Raw genomic sequence first — 20,911 nt, 5'->3', positions numbered from 1 at the left:
CGAGTGCAGTCCCACCCAAGTGGGCACCAGTGGAAAGGCATTGGGGAGGATAATGGGATCCATGTCAAAAGCTGAAGAGGATGAAGTGGAATGAGAGCCATTTTGGTAGGGCCTGATAATTGGTGGGATTCAAACATGGAGTTCAAGAAAAATGGGCACAGATTTGGGAGGTGACAGTATATTCAAGGGCTTTGGAAAAAGAAGCAAGGGATGTTGAAAATGGGGTGGTAGTTTGCAACGACACAAGGGTCAAGGGTTGGTTTCCTGTGGAGAGGGTTGATGACGGCAGATTGGAAAGAGGGGGGAAGTACTCGAGGAGAGAGATCCATTAATAATAGCCAACATGGGAGCCAGGAAGGAAAGTTGGGTGGTCAGCAGTTTAGTGGGAATAAGGTCAAGTTTGCAGTGGGGCTCTCACTTCTTTTGATGAACTTTGAGATGGTGTGAGGAGAGGGGATAGAAGAAAAATTGTAGAAAAATGCAAGGTTAGGGCTAGGCCAAAAGGGGGATCTTCAGGGAAAGTTGGAATGGTAGTTGGATTGGTTGGATTGACCTGCTTTTTGTGGACAGGTCATACTTGGACAATTTTCCACAATGCTGGGTGAATACCAGTGCTGTAATTATACTGGAACAGATTAGTTAGGGGCTGATTAGTTCTGACTGATAGAGAATGTTGGTAGGTGAGTGATGGGGCGTGTGGTTAATTGTGCAGTGGTTGGTCAGATAAGGCATTTGAAGATGCATTCACTGACTTTGACCAATTGTGTCATGTCATTGAACATCTTGGGTACTGCACCCAGGTCCTCTGGACTTGACTCCTGGAATTGACTTCCATGGCTAACTGCTCACACTACCTTTTGAACATGTGTCGAGGGTCTCCTGGTCCCCTTCAGATACAGGACATCTGTCCTTCTTTCCACTTTCTTCATCATGGCCTCCAGTGCACTGTCTGAAAAGGTTGGAGCTCACTCTCTCCCATGCTGTGCCATCCTTCAACATTTTCTTGGTCATTCAGGAAGTGACTCTGACTACCAGCACCTGCTCCAGCCACACTGCTCCTCCCTGCTAACAGGTGCAGGTTAGCTTTAGATGGTGCTAGACACTTGAGATTTGGGCCCCTGCCAATCAACAGTGCTGAAATCATTGAAGTGAGCAGAGAGCACAAAGTTGGCATGCTGCCTGCATTGGAATCCCATGTGAGGGCTAGTCGTGCATTGATAACTGCACATGCATTTTCAGGGGCTATTGAATTAGCCCCCACTATGTACGTATGGAATTCGCCTGAAATTCATCATCTTTAGCACACACGACAGAATGAGCTCCTGTACAAACAAATGGAAACAGGTATGCTATTGAAAGGCAGGAATGTAATTAGCCTGGGTGTATATGGCTTTCTTAACTGCAACCAGTAGTTTTATTTAAATAACCTTGCTAACTCAGAAGTGATAAAAGTTTTGCTTAAAACCATTTAGAGTATTTTTGGTGGTTATTTAATAATAGTTTCAGACGGCGCAGTGCAACAAATGGGCCATGCACAACGAAGGGAAAGTAGAGGAAATATTGACCTGTTCCACTTATTCACCACCTTTTTAGTAAAATAAAAGTTTTTGCTGTGTCTCCTATCTTAATTTGTAAATATGACCCTTTGTGCTTATGTTTTCTACTGCATACAGAATTTAATTTGTCTGCTTCACCCATAATTTTAAAATTATTCAATCATATCCCTCACTCAGTCTCTTCTTTTTAAGGGAGAAAGGACCTAGAGTAGGAATTTTTTCCTCATACATCTTTCTGTTCTGTATCAACCATGTCCCCTTGCTATGCACTCCTACATTCTTTTTGCTATTTTAGCAGCCTTGAAACATTGCACTGATGGTTTTAGTGACTTGACCAATAAAACCCTCAAGACATCTCGCAATTCATTAAATATATTCTCATTTGGCAATATAATCTTCATCAACCTTTCAACTGTCAAATCTCATAACTTCACATTTCTCTGTATTAAACAGCCTCTATAATTACACTGCCCTCTGATCAAGCTGCTTTTGAATGTGTGCGTATTGACAGTAATCATTTGCCATTATTCTCAATTTGGTATTGTCTGCAAAGTGAACATGTTTGGCAGAATTCCATTAAAATCAACTATAAAAGAAACAACAGCAGCCCCAATGCTGAACGATGTGGCACTCCACTGGTAACTGGTTGCCGACTGGCTAGCTGTCCATGTACAACTGCTCATTCTGTACCAGTCAACCATCCTTTAACCTAGAATCATAAGCTACTGCACAGAAAGAGGCCATTTAGTTTGTACCTTTGCTAGCTCTCTGAAGGAGCAATTTTCCTAGTGCTATTTTCCTAATCCCTGTAGCTCTGCACATTCTTCTTATTCAGATAATTCCAGATTCCAGCCACTCACTGCATGAAGAATTATTTCCTCATGTCACCATTGCTTCTTTTGCCAGTTATCTTAAATCTGTGCTCTCTGTTTCTCAATTCTTCCGCTAATGGGAATAGTTTCTCCAAGGCTACTCTGTCCAGACTCCTCATGATTTTTGAATACCTCTGTCAAATCTCTCAATCTTCTCTTCTCCAATCTATCGATGTAACTGAAGCTCCTCATCCCTGGAATCATTCTCATGAATCTTTTCAGCATCCTCTCCAATGCCTTCGCATCCTTCCTAAAGTGTGCCATTTAGATCTAGACAAAATACTCCAGTTGAGGCAGAACCACTGTTCTGTTCGGTTTAATATAACTTCCCAGCTCTTGCACTCTATGCCGCTATTGATAAAACCCAGGATTCTGTATGCTTTATTAACTACTCTCTTAATCTGTCCTGCCGAATTCAATGATTTTTGCACATACACACCCAGGTCCCTCTTCCCCTGACACCTCCTTTAGAGTTGTATTCTTTATTTTATATTGTGTATCTGCATTCTTCCTTTCAAAATGAATCTCTTCACACTTCTTTGTATTAAATTTCACCTGCCATTTTCTCCACCTGTTCCTCCAGCTGTAGACTATCCTCCTCACTGTTCACAATACTTTCTAGTTTTGAATTTTTCACAAATTTTGAAACTGTGCCCTGTACACCAAGGCCTAGGTAATTAATGTAATTAATATATATCAGGAAGAGCAGGGGTCCAAGCACTTACTCCTGGGGAGCTCAATCTTCCTCCAATCCAAAAACATCCATGAACTACTACTCTGTTTCCTGTCACTCAACCAATTTCGTATCCAGTTATTACTGTCCCTTTTATTGCAGGAGCTCTAATGTTGCTCACAAGTCTGTTTTGCGGCACTTTATCAACTATCTTTTGGAAGTCCAGGTACACCACATCAACCGCATTATCCTCATCAACCCTCTCTGTTACCTATTTAAAAACACAAGCATGTTAAACACGATTTGCCCTTAACAAATCCATGCTGGCTTTCCTTCATTCAAATGCATTTGCCCAAGTGAGCATTAATTTTGACCCAAATTATGGTTTCTAAAAGCTTCCCCAATACTGGGGTTAAACTGACTGGCCTGTAGTTGCTTGGCTTATCTTTACACCCTTTTTTGAACAAGGGTGTAAGTAACATTTGGAATTCTCTGGTCCTCTGGTAGTACCTGAGTCTAAAGAAGACTGGAAAAGCTCTAGGAACGCTTGCCTCCTCTCTGTTCTTTACAGTACTCTTACCCCAGTCTATATTAAAGTCCCCAATTACTAGCTACTCTAATTCTTGCATCTCTCTGTAATTTCCTTGCAAATGTGTTCCTCTTCATCTTTACTGCTAGTTGGAGGTCTAGAGACTGCACCAAGCATGTAATTGCACCTGTTTTCTTCCTTAGTACCATCCAAATGGATTATGTCCTTGAACTCTCTGAGACATACAGTACTCTCTCTCTCTCTCCAGCACTACAATGTTCTCCTTGATGAATTCTGCCACCTTCTTCCTTTCCTATCTTTGGTGAATACCTTGTATCCAGGAATATTTAATACTCAGCCCTGCCCTTCATTGAACCAGGTCTCCCTTATCACCACAACATCATACTTCCACATGGCTATCTTGCATGCAGTTCACCAGTCTTAATTACCACACTCCATGCATTCGTATACACACAGTAACCTTGACCTAGACTTAAACTTTATTTCTTTCTCTCTTATGCTGAAGCTACTTAATACATTACTATTTCCTAACGACCAGAAAATGAACTGGACCAGCCACATAAATACTGTGGCTACAAGAGGTCAAAGGCTGGGAATTCTGCAAAGAGTAACTCACCTCCTGACTCCCCAAAGCCAGTCCACCATCTACAAGGCACAAATAATAGGATTATTTTGCAATAGTCTCCACTCGCCTGGATGAGTGAAACCCCCAACAGCTCTCAAGAAGCTCAGCGCCATCCAGGACAAAGCAGCCCATTTGATTGACACCCCGTCCACCACCTCAAATATTCACTCCCTCCATCGCTGACGCACAGTAGCAGCGTGTGTACCATCTACAAGATGCACTGCAGAAACTCACCAAGGTTCCTATGAAAGCACCTTCCAAACCTGCGACCGCTACCATCTAGAAGGACAAGGGCAGCAGATGCATGGGAACACCACCACCTGCAAGTTCCCTTCCAAATCACACACCATGCTGACTTGGAACTGTATTACCGTTCCTTTACTGTCGCTGGGTCAAAATCCTGAAGCTCCCTAACAGCACTGTGGGTGTTCCTACAATACATGCACTGCAGTGGTTCAAGAAGGCAGCTCACCACCACCTTCTCAAGGGCAATTAAGGATGTTCAATGAATGCTGGCCTAGCCACACCCCATGAATGAATAAAATAAACCTCTGGTGCTAACAGTCTCTCCCAGTATCCTGTGCACCTTTTGTATTCCTTTCCAGTATTACATCCTAGTTCCCAAACCCTGTCCAGTTAGTTTAAACCCTCCTTAATAGCACAAACAAATTGCCATGCAAGCAGTTTGTTTAAGTGCAATACATTCGGCCAGTATAAGTCCCATCTCCCCCAGAACTCCCCAGTGTCCCAAGAAACTATAGCCCTCCCTCCTGCACCAACTATCCAGCTACACTTTCATTTGCTTTAGCTTCCTATTTTTATACTCACTTGCACATGTTTCCTGGAGTAATCTGAAGATTACTACTTTTGCGGTCCTGTTTCCTAATTCCCTACCTTGCTCCCGAAATGCAGGACCACATTCCTCTTTCTACCTATGTCATTGGTACCAATGTGGAGCACGAACGCTTGACTGGTCACCCTTCTCCCTCAGTCTCTGCAGCCGCTCAGTGACATCCTTCACCCTAACACCAGAGGCAGCGTATCTTCCTGAATTCACTTCTGCGGCCACAGAAACACCTGTCTGTATGTAGTATATTCTCATCTCTCCCAGGGGCTTTAACCTTGTGTATTAGCCTATTATGTTGGGCAATGCCAAACATCTTCCTGAAATCCAGGTAGCTAACATCCACACTTCTTCTAGGACTGTCAGCTCCTCAAAGGAGTCCAGAAAATTAGCTGAGCATGACCTCTCATTCCTGTCACCTGAACTGTTTAAGATTAGTTAATGGCCCATAAGATGCTCCATAATGTCAACCTTTGTAATATTTTCAAACATTTTTATGACAAGAATGAGGATAGCTAAAAGGCCTATGATCCGACAATATATCCTCCACCCACCCCTTTTTTTTTGAAGATGGGTCCCTTGTTTTCTATTTTCCAGACCTCCAAGATTTGGCTTGCATCCAGTAAACTCTGAAAGTGAAATATTAGCGATATAAAATATGCATTTCAGTCATAATTTGTGTTGCATTTTAACAATGATCTTTACTGGCTTTGTGTGTGTGTTGAACATCTCTCCTTTTCTAACAATGATATTATATGACCTGCATTGATACTGTAATTCATTTCTAGGTGATTCACCATTGTTCCGAGTTTTTCATCTGTAAAATGGTGACCGCACTGTGCCACAACATGATCTGCAGTGAAACAGACATGCTATTGCAATCCAGTTGTTTAGTTGGACTGGTTGTTCCACTAGTTCACTAAGTTAAAATTATGATGGAGTGAGATTGACCAGTTCAGTGAAGTGTAACTTCAATCCCTATGTTGCCAGTAAAAGCTCACTGTTTTGAGTTATCACTGTTCCAGCTGTCCATTTGTGTGTGCACGTGTTTTCTTTATTTAAATTCAGCTCTTAAAACTCAGCTGCTATCTTAAATCTTATGGAATTTATTCTTGTTACTGCTTAAAGTGGCTAATGTAATTTGAATGTTCTTATAAAAAATGATAATTCAAACCACCTTCAGTAATACCACAGTTGGAAAAGTCATTATGCACTGCGTCATCGTAAGAACATTTTCTCTATAGCCTGCGTTTCCAGTGTAGTTGTAAATGCTTTCTATCTGAATGCACTTTTAATTTTGCCACACACAACGATCAGAACAATTCTTCCCCTCTTGCATTGATGTTTATCAATACACTTGAGTTGGCTTTGATTTCTAGCTTGTTGCAGCAGATAATTTTATTTAATATACTGTGGTAATTTGATCAGCAAAAAATTACTGATTGGACATAGCAGGAATGAGTGGATCCTCATGGCAGTATTTAAGGTGAATCGTTGGCCTTGCGATGACAAATGCATTGCATATTATAACAACATGTATTGCAATTGAGAGTTGTAATTTTTCAGTGAATTGAAATGTGAAGTGGCTCATTTTGGTATGAAGAATGCAGAGAGGCAATATAATACAAAATAAAGGGTACAATTCTAAAGGAGGTGCAAGAACAGAGCAACTTTTGTTTGTTTGTGCATAAATCGTTGAAGGTGGCAGGACAGGTTGAGTGCAGTTATTTAAAGCATACAGCATCCTAGGCTTTACTGAAAGGGGCATGGAGCAAGCCAGTCATGTTAAACTTGTGTAGAACATGGTTCATCTCAAATGGAGTATTGCATCCAGTTCTGGGTGCCACACTTCAGGGAGGATTTGAAGGCATTGGAGAGGTTGCAGAAAAGATTCAGGAGAATGGTTCCAGGGATTAGGTTTTGGAGAAGTTGGGACTGTTAAAATTGTGAGGGGTCTAGACATAGGAAAAACTGTTTCCATTGTTGGAAAGATCAAGAACTAGGGGGTGCAAATTTAATGTAATTAGCAAAGAAGCAATGGCGATGCGAGGAAATTTTTTTTCATATAGCGCGTGGTTAGGATCTGGAATGCACTGGCTGAGTCTGTTGGAGGCAAGTTCAATTGAGGCAGTCAAGAGGTAATTGGATTATAACCTGAAAAGAGTGAATGTGCAAGGTGGTGGAGGAGTAGCATTAGGTAAATAAAAACATAAGAAAAAGAAGTAGGCCATCCAGCCCTTCGAGCCCACTTCGCCATTAAACAAGATCAGCATGATCTACTTTAACACCATTTTCCTGCACTATTCCCATATCCCTTGATGTTTTTGATATGTAGAAATTTATCGATCTCACTCTTGAACATTCTCAACAACTGTGCCTTCACAGCCCTCTGGGGCAGACAATTCCAAGGATTCACCACCCTTTGAAGAAATCTCTCCTCATCGCAATCATAAATGGCCTGTCCCTTATTCTGAGACCGTGTCCCCTAGTTCTAGACCCCCCACCCCTGGCAACCAGGGGAAACATCCTTCCTGCATCTACCCTGCCAAGCCCTCTAAATTCCAGGGAATAAAGGCCAAGTCTATTTAATCTTACCTCAAAGGACAATCCCTCCATCCCAGGAATTAGTTTGGTGAACCTTCGTTGCACTCCCTCTATGGCAAGTATATCTTTCTTTGGGTAAGGAGGCCAAAACTGCACACAATATTCCAGGTGTGGCTCTATATAATTGTAGTAAAACATCTTTACTCCTATACTCCAAGTCCTCATCTAATAAAGACATACTATTTTCTTTCTTAATTGCTTGCTGTACCTGCATGTTAGCTAAAGTGACTCTTGAACAAGATCACCAAAGTCCCTTTTGAAGTTCAACACTTCCCAGCCTCTCACCATATAAGGAATACTCTGCATTTCTGTTTTCCCTACCAAAGTGGATAACCTTATTTCTCCACATTGTATTCCATCTGCCAAATTTTTGCCCACTCACACCCTGTCTAAATTCCCTTGAAGCGTCTTTGCATCCTCCTCATACTTCTCACTTCCACGTGGTTTTGCAAACTTGGAAATATTACATTTAATCCAGAGATTATTACCTTTGAGGCTCTGTTTTATAGTTTAGTGCCTAGCTCCTCATACCTCTTTCCTAGTTCTGCCTATGTCGTTGATACCTATGTGGACCATCACAACTGGATCTCCCCTCCCTCATCAGGTATCTCCCCTCCATCAGCAGATACCCCTTTCCTTCCTCCCTCAGCAGATCTCCCCCTCCCTCAGCAGATTCCCCCCCTTCTTCAGCAGATATCCCCCCTCCCCCCACATCTTACCGCTTCACCCCCCCCCCCCCCCGCAGATATCCCCCTCGCCCCTCCGTCAGCAGATCTTCCCCTCATTCCACCCTCAGCAGATCTCTCCCTCCCTCAGCAGATCTCCCCTCCTTCCTCCCTCAGCAGATCTCCCCCTCCCTCAGCAGATCTCCCCCTTTGCCCTCCCTCCCCTCCCCCATCCCCACCCTCAGCAGATCATGTCCTCCCCTCTCCCTCAGCAGATCACCTCCTCCCCTCTCCCTCAGCAGATCACCTCCTCCCCTCTCCCTCAGCAGATCTCCTCCTCCCCTCTCCCTCAGCAGATCTCCTCCTCCCCTCTTCATCAGCAGATCTCCTCCTCCCCTCTCTCTCAGCAGATCTCCTCCTCCCCTCTACCTCAGCAGATCTCCCCCTCCTCCCTCAGCAGATCTCCCCCTCCTCCCTCAGCAGATCTCCCCCTCCTCCCTCAGCAGATCTCCCCCTCCTCCCTCATCAGATCACCCCCTCCTCCTTCAGCAGGTTCACCCTCCTCCCTCAGCAGGTTCACCCTCCTCCCTTAGCAGATCTTCTCCCTCCTCCCTCAGCAGATCTCCCCCCTCCCCTCTCCCTCAGCAGATCTCCGCCCTCCCTTCCTCCCTCAGCAGATCTCCGCCCTCCCTTCCTCCCTCAGCAGATCTCCCCCTCCTCCCTCAGCAGATCTCCCCCTCCTCCCTCAGCAGATCTCCCCCTCCTCCCTCAGCAGATCTTCTCCCTCCTCCCTCAGCAGATCTCCCCAACCCCCTCCCCAGCAGATATTCTCCCCTCTCCCTTAGCAGATCTCCTCCTCCCCTCTCCCTCAGCAGATCTCCCCCCTCTCCCTCAGCAGATCTCCCCCATCTCCCTCAGCAGATTAGCCCCCTCCCCTTTCCCTCAGCAAATCTCCCTTCCCCCCTCAGTAGATGTACACCTCTCCCGCAGCAGATCTCACCCCACCCCTCCCCCCTCAGCAGATCTCCCCCTTCCCCTCAGCAGACCTCCCCTCTCCTCCTCAACAGATCTCCCCATCCCTTCCTCCCACATTCCTCCCTCCCACCTCCTTCCCTCAGCAGATGTCCCCCTTACCCATCCCCTAGCCCCTCCCCATCCCCCAGCTGATGTCCCACTCCCTCAGCAGATATTTCCCCCTCCCCCAGTAGATATCCCCCCTCCGTCCCTCCACTCACTTCACCCTCCCTCCCCGCCTCAGCTGATCTCTGCCTCACCCCCACAACAGATCTCCACCTCACCCCTCCCCAGCAGATCCCCACCTCGCTCCTCCCCCAGCAGACCTCCCCCCTCCCCAACAGACCTCCCCTCTCCCTCAGCAGTTCTTCCCCCGCCTCTCTCCCCCAGCAGATCTCCCCCTCCCTCAGCAGATTCCCCTCCTCCCTCAGCAGATGTCCCCCTCTTCCCTCAGCAGATGTCCCCCTCTTCCCTCAGCAGATGTCCCCCTCCTCCCTCAGCAGATCTCCCCCTCCTCCCTCAGCAGATCTCCCCCTCCTCCCTCAGCAGATCTCCCCCTCCTCCCACAGCAGATCTCCCCCTCCTCCCTCAGCAGATCTCCCCCTCCTCCCTCAGCAGATCTCCCCCACCCCCTCCCCAGCAGATCTTCTCCCCTCCCCAGCAGATCTTCTCCCCTCCCTCAGCAGATCTCCCCCTCCTCCCTCAGCAGATCTCCCCCTCCTCCCTCAGCAGATCTCCCCTCCCTCAGCCGATTTCCCCCTCCTCCCTCAGCAGATCTTCTCCCCCTCCCTCAGCAGATCTCCCCTCCCCCTCCCCAACAGATCTTCTCCCCTCTCCCTCAGCAGATCTCCCCCCTCTCCCTCAGCAGATCTCCTCCTCCCCTCTCCCTCAGCAGATCTCCCCATCCTCCCTCAGTAGATTCCCCCCTCCCCCTTCCCTCAGCAAATCTCCCCTCCCCCCTCAGTAGATCTACACCTCCCCTGCAGCAGATCTCCCCCTCCCCCTCAGCAGACCTACCCTCTCCTTCTCAACAGATCTCCCCTCCCTTCCTCCCTCATTACTCCCTCCCACCTCCTTCCCTCAGCAGATATCCCCCTTCCCCATCCCCAACCCCTCCCTCCTCCCCTCCCCATCCCCCAGCTGATGTCCCTCCCCCAGTAGATATCCCCCCTCCGTCCCTCCACTCACTTCACCCTCCCTCCCCGCCTCAGCTGATTTCTGCCTCACCCCCCCAACAGATCTCCACCTCACCCCTCCCCAGCAGATCTCCACCTCGCTCCTCCCCCAGCAGACCTCCCCCCTCCCCAGCAGGCCTCCCCTCTCACTCAGCAGATCTTCCCCCACCCCCCTCCCTCGGCAGATCTCCCCCCTCCCTCAGCAGATCTCCCCCTCCCTCAGCAGATCTCCTCCATCCCTCAGCAGATCTCCTCCCTCCCTCAGCAGATTTCCCCCTCCCCTCTCCCTCAGCAGATCCACTCCCTCCCCCTCCCTCAGCAGATCTCCCCCCTCCCTCAGCAGATCTCCCCCCTCCCTCAGCACATCTAGCCCCTCCCCCAGATCTCCTCCCACTCCTTCCCCATCTACCTCCTCCCTCCGTCTCCCCCCCTCCATCTCCCTCTCCCCACTCCCTCCTTCCCCTCTCCCTTTCCCCCTCCCCTCCCTCTCTCCGCTCCCCTCTCCCCCTTTCCCTCCCTCCTCCCTCCCCCCTCCTCAGCAGATATCCCCTCCCTCCTCCCCCTCCACCAGCAGATATACCCCCTCCCTCCCAAAGGGCAGCTGACAAAGAGACTGAGACCCAGAAAGCTATTATAAGTTATGGTTAGGGGAGACAGAATGACCTGTGAAAAATTTTTAAGTCATGGGGCAATACTGTGTATTAGATGAGGTTTCAGTGAGCAAAACACATAAGATGGATAAATCATAAGCAAATATTTCTGGTTCCAAAATGGAGAACCTTCTGTTGAAAAGTGAGAGTGAGAGAAAAAAAAGTATTTAAGATTAAGGAGAAAATATAATTTGGCTGCAACCTAGGATGCACAAAATGTGGGATGGAGTGGGGCCACAGCAATGGATGAACTCATGAGCAAGGTGCTTTGTGTTACCTGGCAAAGGTAACAGAGACAGAAGTTATAAATATTTGTCATGGCTCAGTGGGTTCAAATCCCACTCAAGATAATGGGTTAAAAATCTTCAGCCTGTGAAAAGTGTCAAAGTATTACTTCAATGTGTCCATTCAAATTTAATTCAACAGAACTTACCAGCAACTTTTTCTTTTAGAATTTGTCCATGGTTTCTGCCTTCCTGTCCTGAAAACCATGAATCATAGAACATTCCAGAACAAAAATAGGTCATTCAATGTGCCAACGTTTTTCTGCACACGAGCCACCTAGTCTAATCACAATTTCCTGTTTGCTGTTCATATCCTGCAATATTCCTTTTTTTTTCAGACATATATCTAAAATCCTTTTAGAAGAATTAATCAAGTTTTTTTCAATGATGGTTTGTTGCAGAGGATTTCACATTCCAGCCACCCCCTGTATAAAGATCTTTTATCTTACTGTGAATATCACATAATTTATGCCCTCATCTACCTTATCATTTTGATATCTCTATATGGTTACCTCTTACCCTTCACAGCTTTATTGTTAAAGAAAATGCTCCAACTTCTCAAGTCCCTCTTAACTATAACCTTAAACACTCACTGTCAGCTGATTTTGTTCGGCCAAAGTAGCTAAAGTGAATGTTGGTCCCTTGGAGGATGAGACTGGGAGTTAATAGTGGGGAACGCAGAAATGGCAGAGACGCTTAATCAATATTTTGCTTCAGTTTTCACAGTGGAGGACACCAGTACCACCCCAATAGTAACAGGTAGTGCAGAGAGTATAGCGAAGGAGGAAGTTAGAACAATCCCCATCACTAGAGAACAAGTACTGAGCAAACTATTGGGATTAAAGGGTGACAAGTCCCCAGGACCTGATGGCTGACATCCCAGGGTCTTAAAGGAAGTGGCAGCGGAGCTAGTGGATGCATTGGCTATATTATTCCAAAATTCCCTGGATTCTGGAAAGGTTCCAGTGGATTGGAAAAATGCTAATATAACGCCCTTATTCAAAAGCTGAGGGGGGGGAAGGCAGAAAGTAGGAAACTATAGACAGTTAGTTTAACATCTATCATTGGGAAATTGTTGGAATCCATTATTAAGGAAGTAGTAATGGGGCATTTGGAAAGTCAGATGCAACCCATCAGAGTCAGCATGGTTTTATGAAGAGTAAATTGTGTTTGACTAATTTGCTACAGTTCTTTGAAGATGTTACAAGCAAAGTGGATAATGGGGATCCTGTAGTTGTGGTACCTCTGGATTTCCAGAAGGCCTTTAATAGGGTGCTGTACAAAAGATTAATACACAAGATAAGATCACACAGAGTTAGAGATAATATATTAGCTTGGGTAGAGGATTGTCTAGCCAACAGAAAGCAGAGATTCGGGATATATCGGTCTTTTTCTGGATGGCAAGCTGTAACTAGTGGGGTGCCACAGGGTTCGGTCCTTGGGCCCCAACTATTTACAATCTATATTAGTGACTTGGATTCAGGGATAGAAGGTACTATAGCTAAATTTGCAGATGACAGCAAAATAGGTGGGAAAGTAAGTTGCAGTGAAGAAATAAGAAACTTACAAATGGATATGGACAGGTTGGGTGAATGGGCCAAAATTTGGCAGATGGAGTTGAATGTGGATAAGTGTGAGGTTCTCCATTTTGGTCGGAAGAATAAAAAGGCGACTTATTATTTAAATGGAGAGAAACTTCAGAATGCTTCAGTGCAAAGGGATGTAGGTGTCCTCGTGCATGAATCGCTGAAAGCCAGTATGCAGGTACATCAGGTAATGAGGAAGTCAAATGGAATTTTGGCATCTATTGCTAAAGGAATAGAGCATAAAAATAGGGAAGTGTTGTTGCAACTGTACAAGGCATTGGTGAGACTGCACCTGGAGTACTGTGCATAGTTTTGGTCCCCTTACTTGAGGAAGGATGTAGTTGCATTGGAGGTGGTTCAGAGGATGTTCACTAGATTGATTCCAGAGATGTGGGGCTTGTCTTATGAGGAGAGATTGAGCAGTTTAGGCCTATACTCGCTAGAGTTTAGGAGGATGAAATGAGATTTAATTGAGGTTTATAAGATGCTGTAAGGGGATAGATAAAGTAGACGTGGAGTGGATGTTTCCCCTTGTGGGGCATTCTAGAACGAGAGGCCATAGTTTTAGGCTAAGGGGTGGTAGATTTAAATCAGAGATGAGGAGCAATTACTTTTCCCAAGGGGTCGTGAATCTGTGGAATTCACTACCTCAGAGTGCAGTGGATGCCGGGACGCTGAATAAATTTAAGGAGGAGATAGACAGATCTTTAATTAGTAATGGGTTGAAAGGTTATGGGGAGAGGGCGGGAGATTGGAGTTGAGGCCGAAATGAGATCAGCCATGATTGTAATGAATGGCAGGGCAGGCTCGAGGGGCTGAATTGCTTACTCCTGCTCCTAGTTCTTATGTTCAAAGAAGAATACAGGGTGATTTAATAGAGGTAAAAATTATGAAGGGACAGATAAGGTGCGAACAGACTATTTCCAGTGTTTGAGGGGTATACAGTGAGGAGATATAAATGCAAGATTAAATGTAAAGTGCTTAGGATAGAACGCAGCAGAAATTTCTTTACACAGAAGGCTGCGACGCTGTGGAATTCTCTACCAGAGCTAGTGATTGAAAAAGACCATTAAAGAATATGTTAGATAGACGATTGAAGGAATGGGGAATGATATTTGGATTACTGCTCTTGTGGAGGATAAACATAGACTGATTGGGCCAAGCAGCCTATTTCTGTGTTGTAATATTGATGTATCTATGAATCTACATCAAACCTGTCCATTGCTTTTCTATCAGACCTTTAATGGGATTTCCAAAAATGGACACAATATTCCACTGCAGGCTAAGTTGTTGTGTAAGTTCATTGAACATTACCAACACTTGTATTTATGTAGCCCCTTTAATCTAATAAAAAGCCGGCTTAACAGGGGCATTACAAAGCCAAATTTGACACCAAGCTACATAAAGCGATATCAGAGCAGATGGTCAAAAGCTTGGTTAAAGAGGTAGCTTTTGAGGAGTGTCTTAAAGGAGAAGAGAAAGATAGGTGGAGAGGTTTAGGGATCGAATTCCAGAACTTAATACCTAGGCAGCTGGAGGCACAGCTACCAATAGTGGAGCAATTAAAAACATGGATGCTCAAGAGGCCAGAATTAAGATAAGTACAGATATCTTGCCGGGCTGTGGGCCTGGAGGATATTGCAAAGATAGGAGGGATTTGAAAACAAGGATGAGAATCACCTCCTTGCTTTTGTGTTCTGCTACGGTTTAGTGTTTCAAGGATCTTAAAGTCTCCAGTATTTTGCTCAAGAGGTTGTTCTTTGTGTTTGCTTACAGTAAGTGTCTGCAGGCTACTTAGCTTTAGGAGGAATTATATCCAAACCCAGTTTTGTCCTCACCTGATATTTACAGGCATGTATATATAGATCTGTCAGAGTTCCTGGATAGCTGTCAGCAGCAAGAACTCCGGCTAAGCTTCCCTCTCATCCTCACCCAACTTCTGCAACCTAATGTAGGTGCACTTAAAAAGAGAAAGGGAAAGATGGAAAGATCTTAGTTTCTATAATCCTTTTTAGGGCATCAGGATGTTCCCAAGTGCTTTACACAAATTAAGTACTTTTAATGTATTGCCACTGTTGTATCTGGAAAACATGACAGCCAGTATGTGCACAGCAAGTTTCCACAAGCAGCAATAAGGTAATCAGGTAATGTTGGTTGAGAGTTAAATATTGGCCAGGGCATCATGAATAATTCGCTTTAACATCTCATCCATGAGACAGTGCAGCTCTCCCACAGTACTGCATTAGTGTATCTGCCTAGATTAGTACTTTGAGTATCTGGAGCAGGACTAGACTTGACAACTTTTGGAATCAGAGGTGTGAGTGCTCCCAATGAGCCACAGCTGACTGGTCAACTGTTGCACTTCTTTAGCTACTCCATAAGGGAAGCATCTGCAAGATGCTGGCACATAACCCAAAGGCTATTTTAAGTGAGCCAAACGTAATGGTTGTTCTCACTGTGCATGTGATCTACACACTACACTTCGCCAAGCATTTTGTTAGAAGCAAGGAGGAAACTAAACATTGGGGATGGGTGGGGGTGGTGGGGAGAGAACTCCAGTAGATGTGGAAATATCCTTGTTTAGTTTATTTGGAGGAGGAATCCTGGAGGTTTCTTCATAGAAGCTTGTGGGAAATGAGTTTTCGTCGGCCCACGTGAAGGACTTAATAACTTTCATGGAGACAATTTTTAATTATTGAACGTTTTTACCTGCATCATTGAGCATGTAGCATTTGGGAGGCAGGAATGTTGTATGACAGGAAGTGCTGTATGCTACAGGCTGGAATATTCTGAAATTGACATGCAAATAAGTGAAACAAATAAGGTTCAGTGAAGGATTGAGAAGAGTATTGTTCTCTTGTTAGCAAGTGAACAAGGAGTGTTACATCATAGCATTTTCTTTACTGTATAATGTTAATTTTTAAAAATGTGGGTTAAGTTGTATATTTTAAATGTCAACTTTTGTCGTCCAATGGTTTCAGTAATATGAATTTTGAAAAAAATTTGCTTAATATAACTTTGATAACTCATTTTCTTATTTTTTCAAACACCTTAAGTTAATTCAGTGATAAAAAGCCAATATTTAATATTGAGCCAATATTATAAATGAAGTCAATATTTGATATTTAAGCCAATAACCATGACTTTATTGAAACAAACTAATTTCGATTCTTTATATTAAGAATATTATTAAATTGTAGGGTTTTTAGTTTAATTTGTGAAATCTTTCAGTGGCAAATCACCCATGTTTACCTTTTGAGTTGGCGATATCCTGTACTTGGCAAACGAAAATTATCTTCAGTAGCACACATGAACTCAATCATCATTTAATTTTTTTGCTGCTGGCAAAGTGTTGATTTGCAAGAAGAGGTGGAGAGTATTGCTTAAGGCTGCTGCTTTCTAAAGGTTAGGGTTAGCTTTCCTGCACTCAACAGCTGTTTTAAAACCAAATCTATTGGACCTAGAGGGTCACACTGGGGAGATTTCATCTGGTGTTTGTGTTTTAAAATTTCTCTTGTGACCCAGTGGTTGGGTAAATGGCTGGTAAACATTGGGGAAATGCTGCTCAGGATTCTGTGCTTGCTGATTTTGGCAGTGGTTCAAGTTTTTGCTCTGAACTCACGGTGTCCGATTGGCAGGACCTGAAACTTTTTTTTGTGCTGTTTTTACAAGTGCCTGTCGAACCGACCATTTTGCACAGGCTCAGTTCTGACATTTCCTGTCTTGGATTATCATCACTCCGAGTTAAAGACGACGCGACTTTGCAAGCCTTCCCCTCCCACCCCCATGGTGGCTCCTTCACCGAAAGGTTAGCTACTGGATTTTGCTTGCTGTCTCCATGGCAATGTGAAGTGCTCCAAGTTCTGAGAAGTCCAGCATGTTTACAAAAATTGTGCCATCAGATTAGGCTGACTCCCCATTCCTCAGTAAGTGGATTTCTGCTCTACATTAGAACCTTCTGTAGCTCTGCTCTGAGCATTCAGATCCATGGGCAGTGCTGTTTGTTTAACTATGTTGCAGCTTTGTGTGTGTATGTGTAGTTTTGTACACGGTGTAGATTAATGTTGATCAAATCCTTGAGGAATGTCGATTGACTTGGTGCACGCAGTAATTTATTTTGTCTCTTCCACCACCCCCTCCCCCTACATTTTTCGAATTTGTTTACTTGGTTCCTGCCTCTTCCTCTCCTCCTTTGTGATATGGAATTAAAACAGAAAGTAGTAACATCATGAAAGTGATGATGTCGGCCTTTCCTTGCTAGGGGTGGATTCAACAAGTGGGCGGTGTGCACAGTTCAGTATGCAGCATAATTGAGTGAGTTGTTTGGACTCTGGCTAATGACCCATTTAACTGTCGCCTTCTGCCGCCTCCTGTGCAGCAGTGCTTTCTATTTTCAGCCCCCAAATGGATGTAAGTACAGTGCTTGTCACCATACTTTTTCTAGATCATTAATAGTGTTACCGTCTTCATGAAAAAGTACGTTTTTGTTGGTGCAGTAGTTTTGTCACTGACTTTGAACACAGCTGGCAGCACAATATGTTTTGATGCAGCAGTTTAAAAGTGCCGCCCCTTTTAACACATCATGTTGTCAGAAATATAATTTAATGTAGCCAGGGACTGGTTGTTTCACATATGGTAAAACCAAAATAATTGATGGAAAGGTCACTCTGACACATTGGCTCTTCTTAATGGAAACAAAAACGTTAGCCAAGCTTACTTGGAAATGGACTTCGGGTTAATCTTTTCACATTAAAATGTATAATAAATCAGGAAAAAAGTCTTCCCTCTCATGAGAAACTGCTAAAGGCATCTAAAAACCAGGATTTGAGCATGAGCAGCCATCATCCTTTTCCTTAATTAAGATTATTGGCTGAAAATGAGGATTACATGAGTATTTCTCGATATGTAGTAGTATATACATGTAGATTTTTTTAATGATTGATAATAAGACAGGGAAGTCACTTTTTTAAGACAGTAAAAGTGACCAGAATATACATTTTTTATTATAAAGGCAAAGTTAAATCTAGTCTTACAAATTTTGAGGTAAGATTCCTTGCTCTTACCCTTTTAAGTGATAACGGTTTTGGAAAGTTTAATCAATGGATCCTTGGTGAGTTGCTGCAGTGTATCTTATATATCGTGCACACTGCTGCTTCTGTGCATTGGTGATGGAGGGAATGAATGTTTAAGGTGGTGGGTGGGCTATTGATCAAGCTGCTTTGTCCTGGATGGTCTCGAGCTTCTTGAGTATTTTTGGAGCTGCACTCATCCAGGCAAGTGGAGAGTATTCCACCACTCTTCTGACTTGGGCCTCGTAGATGGTGGATAGGTTTTGGTGAGTAGGAGGTGAGTTATATGCCACAGAATTCCCAGCCTCTGACCTGCTCTTCTAGCCACAGTATTTATATGGCTGGTCAAGATTCAGGTCAACGGTAACCCCCAGGATGTTGATGTGGGGGGAAGGGAGCAGGATTGAGCGATAGTAATGCTGTTGAATGAAGTGAAAATCGTTGGATTCTCTCTTGTGGAACATGATCATTGCCTGACACTTGTGTGATGCAAATGTCAATTGCCACTTATCATTCCAAGCCTGAATGTTGTCCAGGTCTTGCTGCATATAGGCACAGTCTGCTTCAGTATCAGAGGAGTCTTGAATGGCACTGACTTCTGTGCATTCATCAGCAAACATCCCTATTTTTGACCTAATGAGGGAGGGAAGGTCACTGATAAAGCATCTGAAGATGGTTGGGCCGAGGACACTACCTAAGGAGCTCCTACAGCGATGTCCTGAGGCTGTGCCAGGTATGACCCTTAACCACTGGAGAGTTTTCCCCCTGATTCCCATTGATTTCTAGAGCTCCTTGACGTCACACTTGACCACAAGAACAAAGCAGATAGGAGCAGGAGTATACCATATGGCCTGTTCGACCATTCAATACGACCATGGCTGACCTTGAGCTTTAACTCTACTTTCCTGCCTGCTCCCTGTATCCATTTATTCTCTTGAGCCAAAAATTTGTTTATACCAGCCTTAAATATAGTCAACCATGGACCATCCACAACCCTCTAGAGTGGAGAATTCCAAAGATTCACAACCCTTTGAGTGAAGAAATTTTTCAAATGATGTCATGAATTAAGTGCAGTCACTCCCAACTCACCTCTGGACTCAGATCCTTTGTCCCATGTTTGGACTAAGGCTATAATGAGGTCAGGAGGCAAGTGGCCTTGTAACCCAAACTGAGCATCAGTGAGCCGGTCATTGCTGAGTATTTCCACTTGGTAGCACTGTCAATGACACCTTTCATCACTTTGCTGATGGTTGAGAATAGACTGATGGAGTGGTAATTGGCTGTGTTGGATTTGTCCTGGAATAGCTTAGTTAGTGGTATGATTAGTTCTGGAGAACAAGTCTTCAGTACTACAACCAGGATGTTGTCAAGACCCATAACCTTTTACCTATCTTTAGCCGTTTCTTGATGTTACATGGAGTGAATTGAATTGACTGAAGACTGGCATCTCTGATGCTGGGAACCTAAGGAAGGCGCCGAGATGAATCATCCACACACACCACTTCTGGTTGAAGATGGTTGCAAATGCTTCAGTCTTGTCTTTAATACTGATATGCTGGGCTTCCCCCTCAATGAGGTTGTGATTGTTATGGATCTACAATTTTCTACAGAATGCAAAATAGAGGGAAAGAAAGATTGGGTTAGGAAAGAGAGGTAAAAGACAGAAAAAAAAAGTTCAAAAATGTAATATTTTTAATAAAATCTCCAATAATAATTAAAATCTGAAAAAATGGTAAACTTTTCAGTGCCACAGGTTGTTGGATAGTAAGATTTATCAAGTCATTAAAAATGCACTTGCACTCGATTGGATGAACCTAGCTTGTGTAGTGGGTGAGTAACTTCACGTCATGTGCTTGAATGCAAAACTTGTGAAGGTGCAGAGCAAGTCAAGACTTTGATATTCCTGTTAACTGCAGACATTGGAAGTTGCTGTTCAATTTACTCCTTATTAACAGAGAGCGCTGATAGCCTCACTGATATTCTTAATATAAAATTAGGCTATTATCATTTATTCTAAATCAGTTTTTCATTAATACTTATTTTTAAAATTCTAACCTGTTCTTTTCACAGACTCCAGAAGTGTGGAATGCCTTACTCTCTTTACCTTCTCTTCCATGTAAGCTCTTAGGTTTTTAAAATTCATATTTGACATTACCCAATTACTGTGATAAGACTACCTCATGATCTTTTCTGTTATTTTTGGTCCTCAGTGGCATTTGGCCTCAGGAAAGTTGATCTTCACCAAATTTCTCATTTAAAAGAATTTGTTACACCAAAATATAACTATGATCACACTATCTTTATTTCACAATCGATTAGTGCCCTGTGCTATAAGCAGTTTGACAAAAACTCCCTTCTAAGAACAGGTCACTCATTTGGCGGTCCACAGCAATATACAATTCTCAGTAGGCTGCTAAGCCAATTACATCAGCCTTTGTTACTAGCTTTACCATGACACTATGTGCTCACTTCTCAAATTTCCTTTTCCCAATCTAACTCATACTAATTCTCTTCCTTGCATAGCACATTAAAATCAGTGTTTTTGAGCCTTAGTCAGAGAGCACTGCTCAGCACTGTATACTTATCAACTGTTGTTAAAATTGTCTGAAATTCAAATTCAGTTTTTTTTCTTCCATTCATCTAACAATCAACTAAATTTTACTAACATAAGAGAAATTATTTTGTTCCCATTACTCTTGAGTTATAAACATGAATTGAAGAGGAAAATAAAATCTGAGTAATTT

General features: G+C 43.8%; 1 protein-coding gene across 21 annotated transcripts in view; it reads left to right on the top strand.

Moving 5' to 3' along the window:
* Positions 1 to 20,911, top strand: part of LOC121292998 (ataxin-7-like protein 1) — a 310,112-nt gene that overhangs the window by 93,132 nt on the left and 196,069 nt on the right. For 2 of the 21 annotated variants that reach the window (XM_041215558.1, XM_041215553.1), the window contains exons 1-2: positions 16,766 to 17,024; positions 20,238 to 20,283. The exons of 10 other annotated variants lie outside the window; for them this stretch is intronic. Coding sequence is in view for 4 of the 11 variants with exons in the window: in XM_041215549.1 (XP_041071483.1) it covers positions 17,436 to 17,508 (73 nt within the window). In the remaining 7 variants the exon portion in view is untranslated. Of the gene's footprint in view, positions 1 to 16,765; positions 17,025 to 17,354; positions 17,509 to 20,237; positions 20,284 to 20,911 lie in introns of those variants that run through there. 9 more of the 21 variants (XM_041215557.1, XM_041215552.1, XM_041215554.1 and 6 more) reach the window with 8 other exon arrangements.

This window comes from Carcharodon carcharias, chromosome 21 (assembly GCF_017639515.1).
Source record: "Carcharodon carcharias isolate sCarCar2 chromosome 21, sCarCar2.pri, whole genome shotgun sequence".
In the NCBI taxonomy this organism is placed as follows: domain Eukaryota; kingdom Metazoa; phylum Chordata; class Chondrichthyes; order Lamniformes; family Lamnidae; genus Carcharodon; species Carcharodon carcharias.
The sequence above is the reverse complement of the archived record's forward strand: the minus strand, read 5'-3'. Positions and strand labels throughout refer to the sequence as shown.